This window comes from Hemitrygon akajei, chromosome 24, assembly GCF_048418815.1.
Source record: "Hemitrygon akajei chromosome 24, sHemAka1.3, whole genome shotgun sequence".
NCBI lineage: Eukaryota > Metazoa > Chordata > Chondrichthyes > Myliobatiformes > Dasyatidae > Hemitrygon > Hemitrygon akajei.
Genome location: NC_133147.1, coordinates 7,468,317 through 7,492,075, shown reverse-complemented (window position 1 = coordinate 7,492,075; position 23,759 = coordinate 7,468,317). Strand labels below are relative to the sequence as shown.

Here is a 23,759-nt window from a genome sequence, read left to right as displayed (position 1 = left end):
CCTGAGTGCCAAAAGGTCATGAAGAGGGAAAGCAAAGATTGAACATACTGAAAATGGATCAGCCATGATGAAATGGTGGAGCAGGTTCGATGGGCCAAATGGCCTAATTCTGCTCCTGTGTCTTATGGTCTTATGGAATTATGGTTACAGTTATAGAGGAAGTGCAGCATAGGTGGATAAATAAAGTGCAAAGGGCAATGTAGATTGGGAATTAATGATTCATCTTTTAGCATGTGAGAATTCATTTCGGGATTTGGACAGAAGCTGTTCTTGAACCCGATGGTTTGTGCACTTAAGCTTTTGTACTTTCCACCAATGTTCGGAGGTTCAAAGGATCATTTTAATATCAGAGTATGTGCGCAGAGAAAAACCTGAAATTCATACTCTCCATAGACATCCACGAAACAAGAACGAATGATGGAAACATCGAAGCTCCAAAGCTCCCCCCCCCCCCACACAAGCAGCAGCAAAAGCTTCGACCCCCCCATCTATGCCAGCAGAAGCTGCCCCCCACCATGCAACAGCAGAAGCCCCAAAGCTACCTAGCACATCATCCCCCCCCATCCCAAAGAGTCCCTGAGCCAGAGGCCATCAGAACTACAGTCCGCAAACCAGCATGTCAGTATCTCAAATCAGGTTTAATTTCACCGGCGTATGTCATAAAATGTGTTATCATGCACCAGCAATATATACTAATACAATCTGTGAATCACAGTAAGAAGTATATATCTATATAAATTTAAAAAGTTAAATTAAATAAGCAGTGCAAAAAAGAAGTGATGTAGGGTTCATGGGTTCAATGTCCATTCAGAAATCTGATGGCAGAGGGTAAGAAGCTGATCCTGAGTCATTGAGAAGAGGAGTGACTGTCTAGGGCTGGAGGGATCTTCAATTATTCTGTCTGCTTTACTGAGGCGGTGAGAAGTGTAGACAGAGTTCACAGAGTGGCGATAGGTTCTGCTGAGGTGCAAGGCTGTGTTCACAACTCTCTGCAGTTTCTTAAAAGTTCAAAGTAAATTTATGATCAAAGTGCGTAAATATTGCCATATACTTCCTTGAGTTTCATTTACTTGCATTCACAAAGATAAAAAAGAAATACAAAAGAATTTGTGCAATTTTACGGGAGGGAGGGTTTGATGTTTGATATTCTTCTTTGAACAGGTTGGCTCCATGGTTCTTCGTTGTTTCAGGGCTGTCTGTGAAGAAGATGAATCTCGGGGTTCTATACTGCATACAGACTTTGATAATAAATATACTTTGAATCTTGAACAGACAAAGGCTCACAAACACCAATATGATTTAGAAGACAACCTATGCAAATAAACAATACTGAGAGCAGGAGTTGTCGAGTCCTTGAACATGAGGAGTCAGTTCAGTGTCGGGCTAATTGACATTATCCACATAGGTTCAGGAGCCTGATTGAGGGGTAATAACTGTTCTGGAACTTGGTGGTGTGGGACCTCCGGCCCGATGGTAGTAATGAAGAGAGGGTATGGTCTGGATGACGTGGGTTTTATGGTCCTGGACAGAGTAGTTGTCACTCCGAGCCGGGATGCATCCAGATAAAATGTCTCCTATAGTGCATCTGTAAAAATTGGTGAGGGCCATCAAGGGAAGGGGAGAAAGGGATCGGTAGTGGAAAGGGGGAGCAGTTCCTGGATGTCAACATCTCTGAGGATCTATCTGGGATCCAGCATACTGATGCAATTACAAAGAAAGCACAGCAGAAGCTATATTGCATTAGGGACTTGAGCAGATTTGATATGTCACCAAAGAGTATCACAGATTTCTACAGATGTACCGTGGAGAGCATTGTAACCAGTTGTGTAACTGTCTGGGGTGGAGGGGCCACTGAACAGGATCAGAAAAAGCTGCAAACTCAGCCATCTCTATCATGGGCATTAGGACGTCTTCAAAAGGTGATGCCTCCAAAAGGCAGCATCCACCATGAAGGACCCCATCACCCATGACCTGCCGTCTTCTCGTTGCTACCAACAATGAGAAAGTACAGGAGGCTAAAGGCACACGAGTCAGGAGCAGCTTCTTCCCCACCACCATCAGATTGGACAATGAACCCATGTACAATACCTCACTACCTTTTTTCTCTCCTTTGCATTACTTATTTAATTTAATTTTTATATACATTTCTTATTGCAATTAATAGCTTTTTAAAAGATGGATTGCAATGTACTGCCACCGCAAAACAATAAATTTCACGAGATACAGAATGCCAGTGATATCAAATGTGATTCTGATTCTGGGAATGCCATATTTCCTTAGCTTTCTTGGCCAGCTCACAAAGACCAGGACAAATTGTTGGTGACGTTTACACCCAGAACCTTGAAGCTGTCAACCACCATCAGCTCAGCAGCCCTGATGCAGACAAGGGCAATGAATTGCAGCCTGTTTCTGGAAGTCCATGACGAACTCATTTGTTTACTGACGTTGAGGAAAAGGTTGCTGTTGTGATACCATGCCACGAAGCTCTTCATCTCCTTCCTGCAGGAAGGAGATAGATGCTCTTTGAGTGTTCAGTGTTATCTGAGATCCAACCCACCACGCTGGAAATGTGTGGCTGCAGTTTGGCCACACAGGGAGTAAATTGTCCCATCAAGTCTGTGATAGCTGTACATGCTCTCTGGCCTCTGTCCATTATGTTGAAAAACTTTTTTTCCGTTCCAGACTTAATCCAGTTCCCGTTTTGAATGCCACAACTGATTCTGCCCGATAGTGGTATTAATTCCAGATCCCACCCTCTCATCCTCAGGTCACATGTGAACCTTTCTGTACCATTTCTTCCAATGGGAACAGGCTCTCTCCTACTCTGGTGACAACATTCCCTGCTTTAAATCCTGTGCTGGATTGCATCTCCTGGTCCAGGCGGCAGTTTGCCAGCCACTCCAAACAGGTGAAGTTCCTCATCACGGGAATCTGCTGAGTAAATCCCTGCTACGCTCTATCTTTCTGGAAACAAAATACCGAGAATGGAGCTCTTCAAATTTCAGCTGTTGGCAAACCAATGCTTTCTGTATCACCGTTATAATTTCCTTGTTCACGGAATTTCTGCTTCCATTTATGAACCCTGGGACCCCATGTGGCTTTTTATTGGTCTGTGTGTACCACATCAATATTTCTTTTGCTATTTACACAGCTTGTTGTTTTTTGCACGCTAGTTGTTTATCTGACTTGTGTGTGGCTTTTCATTGATTCTGTTCTGTTTCTTTGTGTTTACTGTGAAAGTCTGCAGGACGCAGAGGATCTGATGGATGTTTACAAAATTATGAGGGTATAGATAGGGTAAATGCAAACAGGCTTTTTCCACTGAGGTTTAGTGAGACTACAGGTCATGGGTTAAGGGTGAAAGGTGAAAAGTTTAAGGGGAACATGAGGGGAAACTTCTTCACTCAGAGGATGGTGAGAGTGTGGAATGAGCTGCCAGCACCAGTGAGCTTGAAGAGAAGTTTGTATAGATAGAACATAGAATAGTACAGCACAGTACAGGCCCTTCAGCCCACAATGTGCCAACCCTCAAACCCTGCCTCCCATATAACCCCCTACCTTAAATTCCTCCAGAAACCTGTCTAGTAGTCTCTTAAATTTCACTAGTGTATCTGCCTCCACCACTGACTCAGGCAGTGCATTCCACGCACCAACCACTCTCTGAGTAAAAAAACCTTCCTCTAATATCCCCCTTGAACTTCCCTCCCTTTACCTTAAAGCCATGTCCTCTTGTACTGAGCAGTGGTGCCCTGGGAAAGAGGCATTGGGTGTCCACTCTATCTATTCCTCTTAATATCTTGTATACCTCTATCATGTCTCCTCTCATCTTCCTTCTCTCCAAAGAGTAAAGCCCTATCTCCCTTAATCTCTGATCATAATGCGTACTCTCTAAACCAGGCAGCATCCTGGGAAATCTCCTCTGTACCCTTTCCAATGTTTCCACATCCTTCCTATACTGAGGTGACCAGAACTGGGCACAGTACTCCAAATGCGGCCTAAACAGAGTTTTATAGAGCTGCATCGTTACCTCATGACTCTTAAAGTCTATCCCTTGATTTATGAAAGCTAACACCCCATAAGCTTTCTTAACTACCCTATCTAACTGTGAGGCAACTTTCAGGGATCTGTGGACATGTACTCCCAGATCCCTCTGCTCCTCCACACTACCAAGTATCCTGCCATTTACTTTGTACTCTGCTTTGGAGTTTGTCCTTCCAAAGTGAACCACCTCACACTTCTCCGGGTTGAACTCCATCAGCCACTTCTCAGACCACTTCTGCATCCTATCAATGTCTCTGCAATCTTTGACAATCCTCTACACTATCTACAACACCACCAACCTTTGTGTCATCTGCAAACTTGCCAACCCACCCTTCTACCCCCAAATCCAGGTCGTTAATAAGCATCATGAAAAGTAGAGGTCCCAGAACCAATCCTTGTGGGACACCACTAGTCACAACCCTCCAATCTGAATGTACTCCCTCCACCACGACCCTCTGCTTTCTGCAGGCAAGCCAATTCTGAATCCACCTGGCCAAACTTCCCTGGATCCCATGCCTTCTGACTTTCTGAAAAAGCCTGTCATGTGGAACCTTGTCAAATGCATGGATACATGGATGACAGGGATATGGAGGTGCAGGTCAGTGGGACTAGGCAGTTTAAGTGGTCCAGCACAGACCAGATGGGCCAAAGGGCCTGTTTCTGTGCTGTACTTTTCTATGACTCAATGTCTCTAACTTGTTTTCTACTTTTGTAACCACTGTCTTTCAACAATCCACGTTGCACAATGATACGAGGCCCAGAGAAGTATTATCACCTTCACAAAGAAATTCCAGCAAAGAATTCTGATTTTAACTCATTGTCACAGGGTTATTGAGATATAGAGGGCTACAACACAGAACCCCACTCTTCAGCCCATTGAGTCCTTGTTTGCCTACTCTTCTGCTTAGTCCCATGTACCATCACCAGGACTATAGCCTTCTAAACCTCTCCCGTCCATGGACAGCACTGTGCAAAAGTCTCAGGCACATATACATAACTAGGGAGCCTAAGATCTTTGCACAGTACTGTAGTAATTTTATGTTAATTTTATGTTTTATGCCGCAAAACAAAACAAATTTCATGACACATGTGAGTGATGAAAAACCTGTTTCTGATATGGGTCTTAATTATGGACTGGAAGTGGGAAAGGGTATAGGAAGAAGGAATCATGGTTGGGAAAAGGGAGAAGGGAGAGAGGAGGGAGCGGGAAACACCAGAGAGAGATTCTGTAGTGATCAATCAACCAATTTTTTGGAATCAAATGATCTTGCCTGGTGTCTCAGGACTGGGTGTGACTGCATCTGTACCACCCTCACCCCCCCCCCCCCCCACCACTGGCACTCCTTCTCTACCACCTGTCCCACACCCCTCCCACAGCACTTCACCCTCACCATTCCCAATATCCATTGTTCCTGCCAGATTTTCAAACTCCCTCTCCGCTCCACAGAGACAAACACTGTATTGTGCAAATGTCTTAGGCGCCCTTGCAATATATACGTGCCTAGAATTTTTGCACAGTGCTTTACCTATCCGAACTACTCTTAAATGTTGCAACTGAACTTCCCTCTACCATATCTGCTGGTAGCTCATTCCACACTCACACCACCCTTGAGATGAAGATGTTCTTCCTCAGATTCCTCTTAAACATTTTACCCTAACCCTATGGCCTCTAGTTTATCTTATCCAACCCCTGAGGGGACAAAGCCTGCATTCAATCTATCTATTTTCAGCATCTCTGTAAATCTCAACTCATACTCCTATGGCCCAGGGAATAAATTCCTAACCTATTCAACTTTTCCCTATACCTCAGGTCCTCAACACCCAGCAACATCCTTGTAAGTTGTGTCTGTACTCTTTCAAGCGTAATGTTTGAATTTTTGAGAGACTGTTTGTGCATACATTTCTCTGACATTAAGTGTATCTTTGAAACCTTTGAACAAACTTGGGTCAGAGCAACACACACAAAATGCTCACAGGTCAGGCAGCATCTATGGAGGTGAACAAACAGTCAGGTTTTCTGGTTGAAACCCTTCAGCAGGACTGGAAAAGGAGGGGCAGAAGGCAGATAAGAAGGTGGGGGAGGGGAAGGAGTACAAGCTGGCAGGTGATGTGTGAGACCAGGTGAGGAGGAAAGAGGGTCGATATGGGAAGGGAAGGTGAAGTAAGAAGCTCGGAAGTGATAGTTTAAAGAGTTAAAGGACTGAGGAAAAAAGAATTTGACAACAGAGGACAGTGAACCATGGAAGAGAGGGGAGGAGAAAGAGCAAGGTACAACTTGGGCCCGAAAAGTCAGCGGTAGACTCTTTTCCAAAGACGCGACCTGAATGCTGAGTTCCTCCAGCATTTTGTGTGTGTTGAATTGGATTTCCAGCATCTGCAGACTTTCTCATGTTTGTGACTACTGCGGTGAGAGACCTCCTTGGAGAAGGCAACTGCCAGCATCAGCAGTCTCTGTACTGAATCAAACTCTTTTAAATTCAGGGTGGTCTCAGATTGGCTCCACACGATCACCTTCTTAATGTTAAAGCGTTCAGCAGCCTATGTGTGTCACTGAGCAGTGGACTTCATAGATCTTCACCATAGGCTACGTGTAGTGACACCACCAACATTAAACCGATTCTGCCTTTGCTAAGTTTGCTCAGCCGTTAACATTGTGGTGAACCATCATCATGAACAGTTTATGCAATACCTTCTGGGGTTTTTAAAAGATCAGAGAATGGGCAAGATGGAAAATGTTGCAACATGCACTGACCACACCACCCAGACATAAGCAAGCTGATGCTTCTGATGAAATCAGACTGATTGCGTTAGTCTTTACTGTGGAAAGCACCAGAGGTTTGAGAGTATTGGGGTCAGAAGTGAGTGAAGTTGCCATTACTAGGGAGAAGAAGCTTGGGAAACTGAAAGGTCTGAAGGTAGATAAGTCACCTGGACCAGATGGTCTACAGTCCAGGTTTCTGAAGAGATTGTGGAGGCATTAGCAGAAATCTTTCAAGAATCAATGGATTCTGGCATGGTCCTGGGGGACTGGAAAATTTCAAATGTCATGCCACTCTTTCAGAAGGGAGGAAGGCAGAAGAAAGGAAACTATAGGCCAGTTGGCCTGACTTCAATGGTTGGGAAGATGTTGGAATTGATTTTTAAGGATGTGGTTCTTGGATGCAAATGATAAAATAGGCCAAAGTCAGCATGGTTTCCCTGTAAGGAAATCTTTTCTGACAAATCTGTTAGGCATTCTTTGAGGAAATAACAAGCAGGATTGATAAAGGAGAATCGGTAGATGTGTGTACCTGGATTTTCAGAAGACTTTTGACAAGGTTCCGCACATGAGACTGCATAACAAGCTATGATCCCATGGTAATACAGGACAGATTCTAGCATGGATGGAGCTTTAGCTAATTGGCAGGAGAAAGAGTGGGAATAATGGGAGCCTTTTCTGATTGGCTGCCAGTGACTAGTGGTGTTCTGCAGTAGTAAGTGTTGAGCCCGGTTCTTTTTACATTGTGTGTCAGTAATTTGGATGGCAGAATTGATGGATTTGTGGCCAGTTTTAAGGGAGGTACAAAGATAGGTGGAGGTGCAAGTAATGCTGAGGAAGCAGAGAGGCTGCAGAAGGACTTGGACAGATGAGGAGAATGGGTAAAGAATTGGCAGATGGAATACAGTGTCAGGAAGTGTATGGTCATGCACTTTGGTAAGGAAATAAAAGCGTATTCTATTTGATACATGGAGAGAAAATTCATAAATCAGAGGTGCAAAGGGATTTGGGAGTCCTTGTGCAGGATTCTGTAAAGATTAATTTGCAGGTTGAATCGGTGAGGAAGGCAAATGCAATGCTTGCATTCATTTCAAGAGGACTAGAATATAAAAGCAAGGATGTAATGTTGAGACTTTATAAAGCACTGGTGAGGCCTCACTTGGAGTATTGTGAGCAGTTTAGGCCCCCTGTATTAATGGAAACAACAGACAGAGATGCAATTGAATTATAGCCAGGAATGGAAGTGAGTGTGAACAAAATTGCAATGTCTAACAGAAACTGTGTTACTGTCATGACAGGGACTCACTTATATCAGACCAATGCAGGTTTAATGAAACTTGCAGAAAAATGCAACAGAGTAGGACACATACAAAGAGCATGTTTGACAGACAAAAATAAATGGACTCACAGGGAAGAGAATCAGATAAACAGTCAAGTTACGGTTTCAAAAAGAGCACTAAACTGCATGTTGTTGATGGAAAATCTAATAATGATGAGAGTGATACAGGACTGCGCAGCCTTGAGATTTACAATGTGAAAACTAACAATAGACAAGCAACTTACTCCAGAAGTGAATGGCAAATTAATTAAAATGGAATTTGATATGGACTTGGCTGTTTCAGTCCTTCCACAAAAAGAGTTTGAATGGCATTTCAAAGATACTGAACTGAAGCCTGCAGATATCAAACTAAGAATGTGTACTGGAGAAAAGATAACTCCTGTGGGAATGGCATTCGTAACAGTGCAATACAACAACCAACAAACCACATTGGGCTTGTAGGTGGTAAAAATGGGAAGGCCAGAATTGTAGTGTCGTGATTGTCTGAAACATCTACAGCTTGATTGGAGATCCATCCACCATTTGCATGTCACATCCCCTGCAACAGAGTCAACTGAAAGCAAATTAAGAAAGATACTAGATGATGCCACAGCAGTTCAAGGAGGGCTTCAGAAAACTTCAACATATCAAGGGGAAAACATTGTTAAATGAAAATGCCACTCTCAAGTTTTACAAAGCCTGTCCATATCATTATACTATTCGTGATAAAGTAGCCAAGAGAGCTCAATCACATGGAGGCTGAAGGAATTCCTTTCAAGATTGAGTGGACAATGCTGGTGTTGTCAGTGGCCACGAAGAATGGATCTGTCAGGATTGGAGATAATTTCAAGGCCACTATTAACCCAGTACTGAAAGCAGAGCAATACTCTCTGCCCAGAATAGAAGATACCTTTGCAAACCTTTCTGGAGGAAAACACTCCAGCAAAGTGGACTTTACAGAGGCCTACCCACAGATGGAGATGGAAGAAGAGTCCAAAGTGTTTCTCACCATAAACACTCACGTAGGGCTTTATTGCTATAATAGGCTTATTTTGGAGTAGCATCTGCACCTGAGCTCTGGCAGAAAGCTGTGGACCAAGAGCTGCAAGGCTGCCCAGGCACTCAGTGTTACCGGGACAACTAAGTGTTCTGGAACACCAGTCCTTGAGAAATGGCTTTTCAACACCTCAACAGTGTGTGGGGCTGTAGTGGCGAGAGCAGAGTCAATTGTTGGAGAAGAAAGGTTTCCAGAGCTGTCAGAGCCACTTCCTGCAGTCATAGAAACATAGAAAATAGGTGCAGGAGTAGGCCATTTGGCCCTTCGAGCTTGCACCGCCATTCAGTATGATCATGGCTGATCATCCAACTCAAAACCCTGTACCTGCTTTCTCTCCATACCCCCTGATCCCTTTAGCCACAAGGGCCATATCTAACTTCCTCTTAAATACAGCCAATGAGCCGGCCTCAACTGTTTCCTGTGGCAGAGAATTCCACAGATTCACCACTCTCTGTGTGAAGAAGTTTTTCCTCATCTCGGTCCTAAAAGGCTTCCCCTTTATCCTTAAACTGTGACCCCTCGTTCTGGACTTCCCCAACATCAGAAACAATCTTCCTGCATCTAGCCTGTCCAATCCCTTTAGAATTTTATACATTTCAATAAGATCCCCCCTCAATCTTCTAAATTCCAGTGAGTATAAGCCTAGTCGATCCAGTCTTTCTTCATATGAAAGTCCTGCCAGCCCAGAGTCAGCTCCTATAATCACCACTAAAGAGGTCCCAGCACCTTCCATGACCATGATAGCTCTTGACAAATCAGGCAGCTTAACTGAGCACATTCCAGACACCAGATATCCAAAATGGAGACTGTTCCGAGTTCAGTGGTGGGAGATTTCCAGGCAGCCAGTAAAATGGAATCACGAGGTTCTGAAAGCTTCCCTGAAATGTGGCATCCTCACCGAGTCCTGGGAGTCCCTCGGCACAACTGGACCAAGTGAAGAAGGGGCTTTCAGGTCAGGTTGATGCATCGGAAGTATGCAGAAGGCCAGTGGTTGTGGTGAGAGAATTTCACAAGACGAACACAGACCCACCACGACAGCCATATCCTGTCCTGTCTGTGGAGGAGGCTCTGTTTCCATAAAGGCCTCGAGCCACAGACCCAGAGTGGAAGGAAGTCACCTTTGTCCTGAGGGCATGGCTAATGGGAGGTAAATACCAACGCCATTATATAGTGTTAAAAGCACTGCGCTAAAAGCATTCATGGTAGGGTAATGGTAAGTGGAATGCTTGACAGCTCCAGTGATCCAGGTTCAATTCCCACCACCATCTGTAAGGAGTTTGTGCGTTCTCTCTGTGACCACATGGCTTTCCTCCAGGTGCTCCGGTTTCCTCCCACATTCCAAAGGCATATGAGTTAGGGTTTGTAGGTAATTCCACAGTGCTGGAATTGAACTCTGAACTCTGACACCCTGAGCGTTATGCTAACCACTACACTACCCTGGCGACCCACCGCTTCGTGTAGGCTATGACTTTGTGAGTTTAGGACGGGGACATTTTTTTTGTTCTAATTATATTCTTTCTTGTAAAAATTAAGTAAAATCATAACATTGTAGATATGAGGCCAAGAAACCATCTTATCATACCAGGGAACCATTCAATAACCTTAAATCAGTGAGGCAGAAGCTGTCCTTGAGCCTGGTGGGACGTGCTTCCAGGCTTTTGTAACTTCTGCCCAATGGGAGAGGGGAGAAGAGAGAGCATCTGGGGTGGGTGGGGTATTTGATCACGCTGGCTACTTACCGAGGCAGTGAGGTGTAGACAGAGTCTGCAGAGGGGAGAAGAGCGAATGTCTGTGGTGGGTGGGCTATTTGATTAAGCTGGCAGTGCTGGTGAGGTTTCATGCCATGACATCTTTGTGGTTGGACCAGGACAGGATATTGAGGATGTTGACTCTCAAGAACTTGAAGCTCTCCTCCATCTCACCCTCAATACCTTGGTGTAGGCAGGAGCGTGTGACCTCCCTCTTTTCTGAAGTCAGTCATCAGCTCTTTAGTTTTGCTGACATTGATGGAAATGCTGTTGTCATGACACCACATCACTCGTCTCTCTAACTCCTTCCTGTACTGCAACTCATCACTATGTGAGATACAGCCCACTATAATTTGTAGGCAGAGTTCTCGTGCCTCAGAGCATTCTGAGTTTAAGCTGCATTATGAAACCCTGAGCACTGTATACAGAGAGGGATTTGTACTCTGTAACGAGGGAGTGCTGCACCATACGAGATACAGCAATTCAGACATTACACTAAAGGCCGTGCCAAGTTAAACTTCTCCTGGTCTCCCCCTTCGTTGCTGGAAAGAGAACTTTCCTGTGGTAACTAGGAACACTAGTTGGCACTCTGACAGAGTGTAATGCCATTTCTTTCTTACAGATATTTGTCAGTGTTTCCAGATCTCGGGGAAAGGAGAATACAAGCAGTAAAGGCATTCCGTTCCCACGTGGATCAACAGGAAATAGTGGAAACGGTAACTGCTGGCAGTAACTTAGCTCTGAAATAAACTTATTTCTGAAAAGCTGAGGTTAAAACTATTAGGGGAGGATTTTGCACCCCAAAGAGCATTTTGAAGAAATATTTGGGATTTCATTAGGAGGGCTCGACAACAGGTCGTCATAACTGGCCAACACGTTTCCAGCACCAGCCCAACCACCGTCAGGGACGTGTATACAGAAAGGTGCCGGGAAAGGGCCAGTAACACCATGTAGGATTCCCACCCACTCTGCTCATGGACTGTTCGTCCCACTCCCACAGGGAGGAGGCTACGTAGCATCCACACCGGGACAACCAGACTCAAAAACAGTTACTTTCCCCAAGCGGTAAGGTTGATCAACGTCTCCAGCCACAGATCCTCTGGACCACAGTGCATCCACAAAACGGCTATCAAAATGATATACACTGCACATAAAACAAAATATTACTTACCATCAATATGTGAATGAACTATCATTCAAAGGGCATGTAGAGGGGCACAGCACAGGTAAACAGCGAACAGCTCGCTGTCGTAGTGACGAGGCCTCGGTGGGGCAGGATATTCATTAGTCTCCCAGCCTGAGGGAAGAAGCTGTTACCCAGTCTGGCACTCCTAGTCCTGATGCTCCTGTACCTCCTTCCTGACGGTAGTGGGTCAGAGAGACCGTGGGATGTCTGGTAGGGATTCTCAACAATAATTCAGGCCCTTTGTGTACAACACCCCTGGTTAATGTCGCAAGTACAAAATAGCTGGAAAAAACCTACCTTTGTGCTGTTGAGTTCATCCCACGTCACTAAGTAGGTTTTGTCTTGTGAAAGTTATCTCAGGTTGCCTGCACACCGTCAGAACAGCTTCTTTCTCTGCTGAACCTTTTTATGATTCGGTTTTTAAAACAGTGAAATAAAAGCTGAGATGTGGAGAGGATCTGTCCAGTGTTGGGGGAGTCTAGGACCAGGGGTCATAGCCGCAGAACAGAGCAGGAGTTCTCAGCCTGGGATCCGTGGTTAATGGTAAGGGTCCATGGCATTAAAAAAAAAGTTGGGAACCCCTCAAATAGAAGGATGTCCACTTAGAACAAAGATAAAGCAGAATTTCTTTAGCCAGAGAGTGGCGAAAAACCATGCTTCCAGGGGAAAGGACATACAGAATCCTTACAGAGGACATCCGAATTAAACTCCGAACTCTGACCCCCTCCTGAATTGTAATAGCGCAGCGCTAACCCATACGCTACCATGGCAACCCTTCTTCCCTCTCAATGCAGCTTGGAACTCAGTTCAGTCACGGTTTTAAACTATTGGATCAAAGGAGATCAAAGGAGTTAAATTTAAAACTTCCTGGAAAAGCCTGCACCAACAGAAAAGTGTATGCATAACAGTCAGTCTTAATTTTCTCTAAATTATACCGGCCTTACAGATGCTCATCTTGTCTCAGTGATGTAACAATATAAATATTTTAATAAAATTCATCAAGTGGCATTGCATACCTGGAAAGATTATGGGTTGGACTCTGGACAGGATAAATGGCACTGTTGGTATAAACAGGTGCACTGTTCTGACTCTTGAAAGGTGCTTGTAAATGCAACTTTTATTCCCCAAATTATTGATCCTTTAAAGTGTATTAAAATTCATATTGTCCTCCACACAAATCATGAATTCCCTGACTGTGGTTAAATAGGAAAGTGAAGGAGAAGTGAGACTGAGAGGAGAAGGGAATGAGGACTGATCCCAACTGAGAAGTTTGGGAATTAGGGGTTGGGGGTTGAGGTTCGACACTGCACCAACATCAGAGATCTACACTCTGCAAGTTACAGGCAAGCTGAACCACATGTCTGTCTGATTATTCTTAAATGTTTCCGCTTTCATTGACCAAAAGTATAATGTCAAATGAATAAAATATCAACAAAATTGTTGTCACTCTTCTACGTAGAACAGTACAGCACAGGAACAGACCCTGCTGCTCAAAATGTTGTGCCAAATTGGCTAAAAAGTAAATCATACCCCCCCCCCCCAAGAAACTAAACCCTCCTACCTATACAATGTCCATATCCCACTGTCTTCCTCACATTCATGTGTCTATCTAGACGTCTCTTACAAGCCTCTAATGCTTTTGCCTCTACCACCACTGTACCAGGCAGCACATTCCAGGCATCCACCACTCTGAGTGAAAAACTTACCCCTCACATCCCCTTTGAACCTACCCCCTCTCATCTTCAATGCATGCCTTCTGGTATTAGACGTTTCAACCCTGGGAAACAGTCTCTCTCTACTCTCCCTGTGCCTCTCATAATCTTATAAACCTCCATCAGATCTCCCCTCAGTCTCCGGTGCTCCAGAAAAGCAGGCCAAGTTTATCCAGCCTCTCGTGAACACACACACCCTCTAAACCAGGCAGCGTGCTGGTGAACATCTTCTGCACCCTCTCCAAAGCTTCAATATCCTTCCTATAATGAGGCAGTCAGAACTCTAGGCTCTGTATGGCCTGCTTGTTCTGATTGTGAGTTGATGGATGGACCACACAGTGTGTGTTATTTGCTTATTCAACTAAGTTTGCACACAGGGTGCTCTAGGTTAGTGATGCACGCTCCTGTAATAATCCTTAAAATAAAAATTATTCAGCCTCAAGAGCAAATAGCACCTGTTGTGAATGATGAACCAGACGTAATGACTGGAATCTTGACATCTTCAGTTCCTGGTGAGGTGGAACTCCGAGCCTGGGGAAAGGAAGGGGACAAATAAACACAGTGAATGGGTGGTTAGAGCAAGTCCTTTACAACACCGGTCATCACTGATAGGCTTCAATTCCCACTGTTCAGAGTCTGTACATTATTTTTATTTTGAGGTATAAAAATTATGAGGGTTATAGATATGTGACAAGAGACCAGGCGAAGGTGGTAAGGACCCGACTGCTGGAGTACGTGAGACTAGAATCGAGACACGATGCAAAGACAGGGTTCTAAACTAGATGCTCAATGAGAATCTGAAGTTGAACTGACGATAGAGCACCGAACCACACTTCAAATATTAAAATCCTGGTGCCGAAACATGGCTGCCAGTTAGCAGGGCAGGCCCGAATCTTTAAAAGGACAGTGCCAGTGAGCCACATTCCAGAGAGTCAGAGTGTGTGAACCCCAGAAGCTGGCACAGTCGGGTGCGTGCCATAACTAAACAGGGTAAATGCAAGCAGGCTTTTTCCACTGAGGTTGGGTCATGGGTAAAGGGTGAGAGTTGAAACATTTATGGGGAACCTGAGGGAGATCTTCTTCACTCAGAGGGTGGTGCAAGTGTGGAACGAGCTGCCAGTGGAGGTGGTGGATTTAAGTTCGATTTCAACATTTAAGATAAATCTGTATAGGTACGTGGATGGGAGGGGTATGGAGGTCTATGGTTCAGCTACCCCTCTTGAGAACCCCTCTTCTCAATGGGAGAGGGAGATTAAGAGTCTGGCACAGACTCTGTGCTGTAGTTTTCAATTTACTCTCGGACAAGTATTCAACAGTGAGAGGTGAAATGAAAGGTTAAAAATAAATTATTGTGTTGAAATGCACCAAGAAGTGGGTGAAAAGAATACTCAGCATGCACCTGCGGAGAGAGGCATCTCTCTGCATAACCCCAAAGCAGACGTTGGCCTCTGTGGTTTAAGGCAAATGTTCTTTGTTTTCCAGTGACAATGGGCTGTAACTGCAGCACAGACTACGATGACGACAACTGGATTGAGGACATGTGTGAGCAGTGCAGACTGGAGTATGAACGAGAGCAGAAACAGTACCTGCAACAAGTGAGTTGCCCAGTCAGTGAACAGGTTTAAGTAAAATAAGTTATTCCTTTAAATTAAATATGTGGTTGACAAAGTAGTTAAAGTAATTTTCAAAGTATTTCTAAGTGTCGAAGTACAGATATGTCACCATATACAACCCTGAGATTCATTTTCTTGTGGGAATACTTAATAAAGCTATAGAATAATACCCATCACCGAATCAATGGAAGATGGCCCAACAGCGAGCAGAAGGCAACAGACTGTGCAAACACAAATATCAATGAATACGCAATAACTAACAAGAACATGAGATGAGGAGCCTGTGAAAGTGAGTCTATAGGCTGTGGGAACAGTTCAGTGATGAGTGAGTGAGGTTGAGTGAAGTTATCCCCTCTGATTCAAGAGTCTGATGGTTGAGGGGTAGTAACTGTCCCTGAACCTGGTGCTGTGAATACTGAGGCTCCTGTACCTTCTACCTGATGGCAACAGAGAGAAGATGGCATGTTCTGGGTGGCGGGGGTCCCTGATGATGGACGGTGTTTTCCTGCGACAGTGTTTCATGTAGATGCACTCAGTAGTTGGGAGGGCTTTACCTGTAATGGACTGGGCTATATCCTCTACTTTTTGTAGGAATTTCCATTCAAAGGTGTTGGTGTTTCCATACATCAGTAATGGGAGGAAGAAACAAGGCTCCAATCCAGCATCAAATGACACCCCTCAGTAGCCAGGTCACTGTCCAGGACATGCCCTCTTCTCATTACTACCATCAGAGAGGAGGTACAGGAGCTTGAAGACCCCTCTTCTCATTGCTACCATCAGGGAGGACGTGCAGGAGCCTGAAGACCCCTCTTCTCATTGCTACCATCAGGGAGGACGTGCAGGAGCCTGAAGACCCCTCTTCTCATTACTACCATCAGGGAGGAGGTACAGGAGTCCAAAGACACATGACTCAATGTTTTCCAATGAGCTTCTTTCTTCCCCTTCACCATCCGATATCTGATGGACGATGAACCATGAACACCCCTCACTATTCCTTTTTTGCACTGTTTATGTAATGTTGTAACTTACAGTAATTTTTATGCCTCACACTGTACCACTACCATAAAAACAACAAATTTCACAACATATATCAATGAAAATAAACCTAATTCTAATTGTGCAGTTGGTCTTGGTGAGGGGTTTGAGACTAATCAATGGTCTGCCGGAGGAGTACAATCTGAACAGTTACTGACGTTTCCATTCCTTTCGCTAATCAATGTACCGTGAACTATAGACTCACAAGTGACCTCCACCCTCTCCGCTCCCCTCCCCAGTTCAGTTACATAGCTGGGTTTAGCATCTTGTGCATGTGGAAAGTTAAACCGAATTCGAGACCCATCAGCTTCCTGAAGCAGCTTGAGTGAGTCATTTGCTGAAAATGGATCGATGTGGAACTCTTCACAGCTTGCTGAGGCTCTGAGTTGAGAATGAGGAGCTAGTTTCCAGAAACAAAATACATTCTTATCAGACCCCAGGTGACCGGGTCCTGGAACACAGGACATCAGCAGCAGCCCATCGAGGTTCTACGTGCTGCTGAACACATGGGGCAGGGATCAGAAAGCACCTTACTGCAAAGCATCACAGTGAGGGCAGAGATCAATCAAAGGGGACGGAGATGTCAAAATGAGAAACCGAAAGCAAAATGTGTTGGGGAATCAGTGGGTGGAAGCAGTTTGTCAGAGTCAGAGTCGGAGTCAGAATCGGAGTCGGAGTCGGAATCGGAGTCGGAGTCGGAATCGGAGTCAGAATCGGAGTCGGAGTCGGAGTCAGAGTCAGAGTCGGAGTCAGAATCGGAGTTGGAGTCAGAATCGGAGTCGGAGTCGGAGTCGGAGTCGGAGTCGGAGTCGGATTCGGAGTCGGAGTCGGAGTCGGAGTCAGAATCAGAATCGGAGTCAGAGTCAGAATCGGAATCGGAGTCGGAGTCGGAGTTGGAGTCAGAGTCAGAGTCAGAATCAGTATCAAAATTAAAATCGGAATCGGAATGGGAAGGGGAATCGGAATTGAATCAGAATAAGGTTTATTAACAGTGACATATGCTGTGATATTTGTTGTTTTGTGGCAACAGTACAGAGCAAAAGCATACAATTATTATAAATTATAAAATAAATAAATAGTGCTGAAAGATAAGGAATAATGAGGTAGTGTTCAAAGTCTGTTCAGAAATCTGATGGCAGAGGGGAAAAAGCTGCTCCTGAAACATTGAGTGTGTGTCTTTAGGCTCCTGTACCTCCTCCCTGATGGTAGTAATGAGAAGAGGGGTCTTCAGGCTCCTGTACCACCTCCCTGATGGTAGTAATGAGAAGAGGGGTCTTCAGGCTCCATTACCTCCTCCCTGATGGTAGTAATGAGAAGAGGGGTCTTCAGGCTCCTGTACCTCCTCCCTGATGGTAGTAATGAGAAGAGGGGCCTTCAGGCTCCTGTACCTCCTCCCTATGGTAGTAATGAGAAAAGGGTATGTCCCAGATGATGAAGGTTCTTAAAGATAAGTGTCACCTTCCCAAAGCACCACCTCTTGAAGGTGCCCTTGATGGTGGGCGAGTTGTACCTATGATGGATCTGATGAGTCTACAACCCTCAGCAGCTGCCTCCAGTCTATGCGTTGGAGCCTCCATACCAGACGGTGATGTAACCAGTCCGAATGTATCTGTAGAAGTTTGTACAAGTCTTTGTTGACATGCCAAGTCTCCACAAACTCCTAACGAAGTTGATTGAATCAAAGCGTTAGGTTTATGACAGGTCCTCTGAGATGTTGACATCCAGGAACTTGAAGCTTTCCCTTCAATGAAGACTGGCGTGTGTTTTCCTGACTTCCCCTTCTGAAGTTCGCAATCAATTCCTTGGTCTTGCCGACTGGAGAGAATGGGCACCAATTGACTCCTGTTTGGGGTGGGGGAGAAGTTACCCACGTGAGTCTCCAATTACTGCATTCAGTTCAGTAATAATTGAACAAAATTTCCAGTATGGGGGTGCACAATGTTGTCACTGCATCTGACAGAGATGGACTTTCCTAGTTGCTCATGATCCTCCACAAAGAGTGTAATTCTGAAATAGGAAAATTAGCAGAAGAGGGGTACTGTATTGGTCTTAACGTGCATCAGGAAGTCATCAGCTCCTTCTCAATCTAGAAGGTCAAAGGCTCCCACTGTTCAAATGGTCTCCATTGTACCAACAAATCTGTAATTAATACCAATAAATGATTACACTATTGATCAACATCTGCTTTAAATATTCATCAAGACAGCCTCCACAGCAATTTCACAGATTCACCACTTTCTGGTTAAAGAAATTCATCCTCATCTCTGTTCAAAAAGGATGCCCCTCTACCCTGAGGCTGTGTTCTCCACTCCTAGACTACTCACCATCGGGAACACCTTCTCCACATCCACTCTATCAAGACCTCTCATCATTCGATAGGTTTCTGTGAGGTCACCACTCATTCTTCTGAATTCTAGTGAATACAGGCTTAGAACCTCAAACGCTTTTCATATGACAAGCCATTCAATCATTTTTGTGAACCTCCTTTAAACCCTCTCCAGTGTCAGCACATCCCTTCGTAGATAAGGGGCCCAAAACTGCTCACAATTTTCCACAATATCTGATACTGGGAATGAAAATCTAATATTGCCTTTGATAAGATTCAATGGAACTAAATAATAATCCCATATGCGGTGATATGCGATAATCAACTGCACCTGATCTTTATGTCTATTGGACCTGAGCTGACTTCAGTTAACCTTTAACTTTCTTTTCACCAGATACAAAGGCACGAAATTTACTCAAGTTAAACCTCTGCTTACCAAAGACACACTCTTTACCAGTATTACACAAGTGTTTGACCATGCACTTGGAAAGTGGTGACCTGCAGTGCTGTGTTACTGATGCTCAGAGCTGGGATAAAAGTTAGCCTGCCCTCTCGCAGCCAGTACAAGAGATACATCCCCGGATGCACTGGGACACATCATCAGTGATGTAACCTGGGGACATTGGGTGTTTCGGATCTTCCGAACATCAGCCACTCTCACCCATGTGACCCAGCCAGGGTCGACCAAGCCCTGGCTTGTGTCCCAGCAGCATTAGTCCATGGGTCACACCTTTTGATCCATAGCCATCTGGATGCTCGCTCAGCAGCCTCTGTGGTGGTCCGCATGGCTCTTTACTTTGCAGCCCCTGTAATGCCAAGGAGAGAATAGGCTCTGCACAGTGAGCAGCCAGCAGAGCCTCTACATCCCAATTCTATAGGCTCACATTGTGTCTTTGGCACTGATCTACCAGGTCCTGATAGTTAGCTTTCTTATGCTGAAAGACCTTCACAATCCGGTCTTCCCAAGGCACTGTCAGTTCTACCATGGCCACCTGCTTAGAAGTTTCTGACAAAATGACCATGTCAGGCCTCAGGGATGGAGAGGCGATGAAATCAGTACCAGACACAGCACACGGTTGAAGATAAGTCCCTTAACAGTGTTGATGCACAGAGGGATCTTGGAATTGAAAGTAACTACATGGGTTGATAGGGTGGTTAAGGAGGCATATGGCTTACTTGACTTTATTAGTCAAGGTAGTAAGTTCAAAAGTCAGGGAGTTATATCGCAGCTTTATAAAACTCTAGTTAGGCCACATCTGGCGTTCTAGTTGCCTCATTATAGGAAGGATGTTGAGCTTTGGAGAAGGTGCAGAAGAGATTTACCAGGGTGCTCCCTGGACCAGAGGGTTAGGGATAATGAGAGGTTGGACAAACTTGAGTTGTTTTCTCTGGAGCAGCAGAAGCTGAGGGAAGGTCCGATGGAGGTTTATAAGATTATGAGGAGCACTGATAGAGTAGACAGACAATATCATTTTCCCAACATTGAAATGACTAATACCAGAGGGCATGCATTTAAGGTGAGAGGGGATAATTCCAAAGGAGGTGTGAGGGGCAAGTGTTTTACACACAGAGTGGTAGGTACCTGGGGTGGTGGTAGGGGTAGGGTACATTAGAGGCTTTTGAGGGACATTTGTGTAGGAACATGGCTGTGAGGAAAATGGAAGGATTGTGCTGGCAGAGGGAATGGGCCTGTTCCTATACTGCACTGTTCTATGATATTGCACTAGAAGATTATAGCTTCATGAAACAGCTGGAATGGCAGATCTGAGGGGAGGGGGGCTCAGTGGAAGGGCTGGAAAGTGAGGAGATTGTTTCTTCTCACTGGGAGAAAGCAAACATGGAGAGTGAAGCATCACGTCTTGTTTACGATAGGAGACGGCTTAACCAGACTGACATTGCCATTGTTTTCCATTCATCCTATAGAATTACCCAGAAATACGAGACCCCTTGGTGTCCTATAATCTTCAATCTCCACCAACTTCACCCTTTCCAGGTAAGTTCTCACCAATACAAGGCTGGTTGTTGTTCTTAGTCATGGGAGATCTGGATGTGAACGATTAATCTTATGTATGATGTCAGAATTTTCTTCCCACTCAAACTGCGAAATATTTAGACCATAAGATGTAGGAGTTGAATTAGGCCATTTGGCCCATCGAGTCTGCTCCATTTCATCATGGCTGATCCATTTTCCCTCTCAGCCCCAATCTCCTGCCTTCTACCCGTAACCCTTCACGCCCCGACCAGTCAAGAATCTATCAACCTCTGCCTTACATATCCGCCCATTGCACCAAAATGAAGACTTTAACTCCAAATATCCTCAATTCCAGAGGCTACAGAAACTTTTGTGTTTTAATTTACAGAATATGTAGTAGACATGGTCTGACTTCAAATCTGTAAAAACATGTTTCAATATAAGTAAATTAAAACAATAATACTACAAGTTATCTGAGAGACCAAATTTGTCCATCTTCCTTCGCATTCCTTGAGAAGACCTAAAGTCTCCATATCACCATAACTGGTCTTTCCTTAAACCTCTCTGTGGTTGAGTGGGATCCAGGAACAGCCATGGTGGAACAGCCGAGCAGACTCAATGGGCTGAAAGGCCTAATTCTTCTCTGTGTCTTATGGTCTTACGGACCTCACCTTCATCTCTCTAGCAAGATGCTCATCCTAAACTCCTTAGGAAGAAGAATGCTTTGCCACTAAGTTACCTTATTTATGTTTGATCGTCGAAACACACATTATTCAACGTAGTACTCTGGATGAAACCTGTTCTGTGCCATCTTGAATATAGTGAGGGGTCTCCCACCCAAATGTCTCTTTTCCCAGTTGAACAGTTCCATATTCTGGTCCTTGATACGTGAGCTGAGCCTTAGCCATCACTGGCTTCTCAGTGACCAGTCACCGTACAGTTTACTCACTTCTTCCAGACGATCTTCCTTGGTGAAGATGTCCAGCATTCTACTGGCCTCACTGGCTGTTGCTGGTGCAAAGGTTGAATTTTCCTATACTGAGTTTCCTCACTAACCCCCCCCCCCCCCCTTTTTATCAACCCTCTTCTGGTGCTTCTCAGAGAGCATGAAATATTTGGTGTTCCTTTCAGAAACTGCCAAGATTCACCAGAGTATTGAGTTGCCAAGTCAGGTTATTCACTATACAACCATAAGACATAGGAGCAGAATTAGGTCATTCACCTCAGTGAGTCAGCTCCACCATTTCATCATGGCTGACTTATTATCCCTCTCAACCCCATTCTCCTGCCTTCTCCCCATAACCTTTGACACCCTTACCAATGAGGAAACTATCAACGTCCACGTTAAATACTCCCAATGACTTGGTCTCCACTGGTGTCTGTGGCATTGAGTTCCACAGATTCACCATTATCTGGGTAAAGAAATTCCTTCTCATCTCTGTTCTATAGGGTCATCCTTATATTCCTCGTCTGTACCCTTGGGTTCTAGACTCCCCAGTAAAGGAAACATCCTCTCCATGTCCACATTACTCCAGGCCAGTCTGCCAGGTTCCTAGTAGGACAATTCCATCAGCCTCGTTGCTTCATTGCTTTCCCACCACCTGCAAAACACTCTTCCTAAAGTCCATATCCAGCTCCCTTTGGAGGCCAGATTAATCCTGATGAGCTGAGTTTTAAACATTGGAACATCCAGTGAAGGATGCTGTGCAGGTCAGTGACCAACAGAGTCCGAGGAAGTGCTGGAGGCACCCACACAACATGTCTACGGCTTACTAACCCTTACCTGTACAACTTCGGAACGTGAGAGGAAAGCAGAGCCAACGGAGGAAACTCGCACGGTCACGGGGAAACATACAAACTCCTTACAGACAGTGGTGGGAATTGAACTCTGGTTGTTGGTGATGTAAAGTGTTACACTGACTGTTATGCGATCACGCTGTCCAACTACATAGACCAGCAGAGAACGGGTAATATTTGCCTGGACAGTACATTGCAATAAATGAACATCCTTTTTCATCCTCCATTGTTAAAATCCAATGGTCTGATTCTTTTCAGCTGATGATATATTTGTCGCCTTGTACAATTATGAGAAAACTCATCACGATGACCTGGAGTTCAAGAAAGGCGACCAGATGAAGGTGATTCAACGGTGAGTGGTGGGAGACAGGTGACAGAGCAGTGGAGGCAGATTATTTCAATAAAGTAGGAGAAGTATAAAACAGGAAAAGAGGAGTGAAAGTAACAAATCTATGTACACACACACACACATACACACTCACACACATACACAAATGTTCACACTGAAACACAGACAGACATACACAAACACACACTGACACCCACACACACCCACACAAACTCTCACACACACTCACACATAGACACAAACACAGACCACAGGCACACACACCAACACATATTCACTCAGAGACACACACACACACACACACACACACACACACACACACACAATTCTGTCCCTCTGTCATATGGTCTGAAATGTCCCTGATGTATCTGCCACCCCCACCGCCCCTGGCAGCACGTTCCACATACTAACCTCTGACATACGTCTGACCTGAGGCGAGGTCACTAACGTTGCTCTTGCCATTTTTTGCAGGGAGGGCGAATGGTGGAAAGCCCAGTTGCTGGAAACTGGACAAGAAGGATACATCCCATACAACTTTGTGGCTAAGGCACACACGCTGGAGATTGAATCGTAAGGCTTCGCTCTCTTTCCCTCTTTATTTAACGAGGTGATCTCTCTTCATATCTATCTCCCTGGTGAGGATTGATTGCTGAGTTCCTTCAACATTTTGTGTGTGCTGCTCAAGATCTCAGATATCTGCAGAATCTCTTGTGTTTATGATAAACTGGATCAGACAGCCATCCACAATATGCTGCCTTTTGCCCACTGACCTCGGTACCTGGGAGGCCATCTGTCTGGAAAACCATTCTGTCTGCCCAGGACATTGGCTCACTTTCTGGTGCACTAC

General features: G+C 44.8%; 1 protein-coding gene across 3 annotated transcripts in view; it reads left to right on the top strand.

The window, feature by feature from the left end:
* Positions 1–23,759, top strand: part of LOC140715834 (proto-oncogene tyrosine-protein kinase LCK-like) — a 95,283-nt gene that overhangs the window by 21,456 nt on the left and 50,068 nt on the right. For 2 of the 3 annotated variants that reach the window (XM_073028270.1, XM_073028268.1), the window contains exons 2-5: positions 15,303–15,415; positions 20,718–20,787; positions 22,822–22,915; positions 23,384–23,482. In XM_073028270.1, the coding sequence (XP_072884371.1) occupies positions 15,308–15,415; positions 20,718–20,787; positions 22,822–22,915; positions 23,384–23,482 (371 nt within the window). In that variant the 5' untranslated portion in view covers positions 15,303–15,307. Of the gene's footprint in view, positions 1–11,557; positions 11,639–15,302; positions 15,416–20,717; positions 20,788–22,821; positions 22,916–23,383; positions 23,483–23,759 lie in introns of those variants that run through there. The other variant, XM_073028271.1, reaches the window with a different exon arrangement.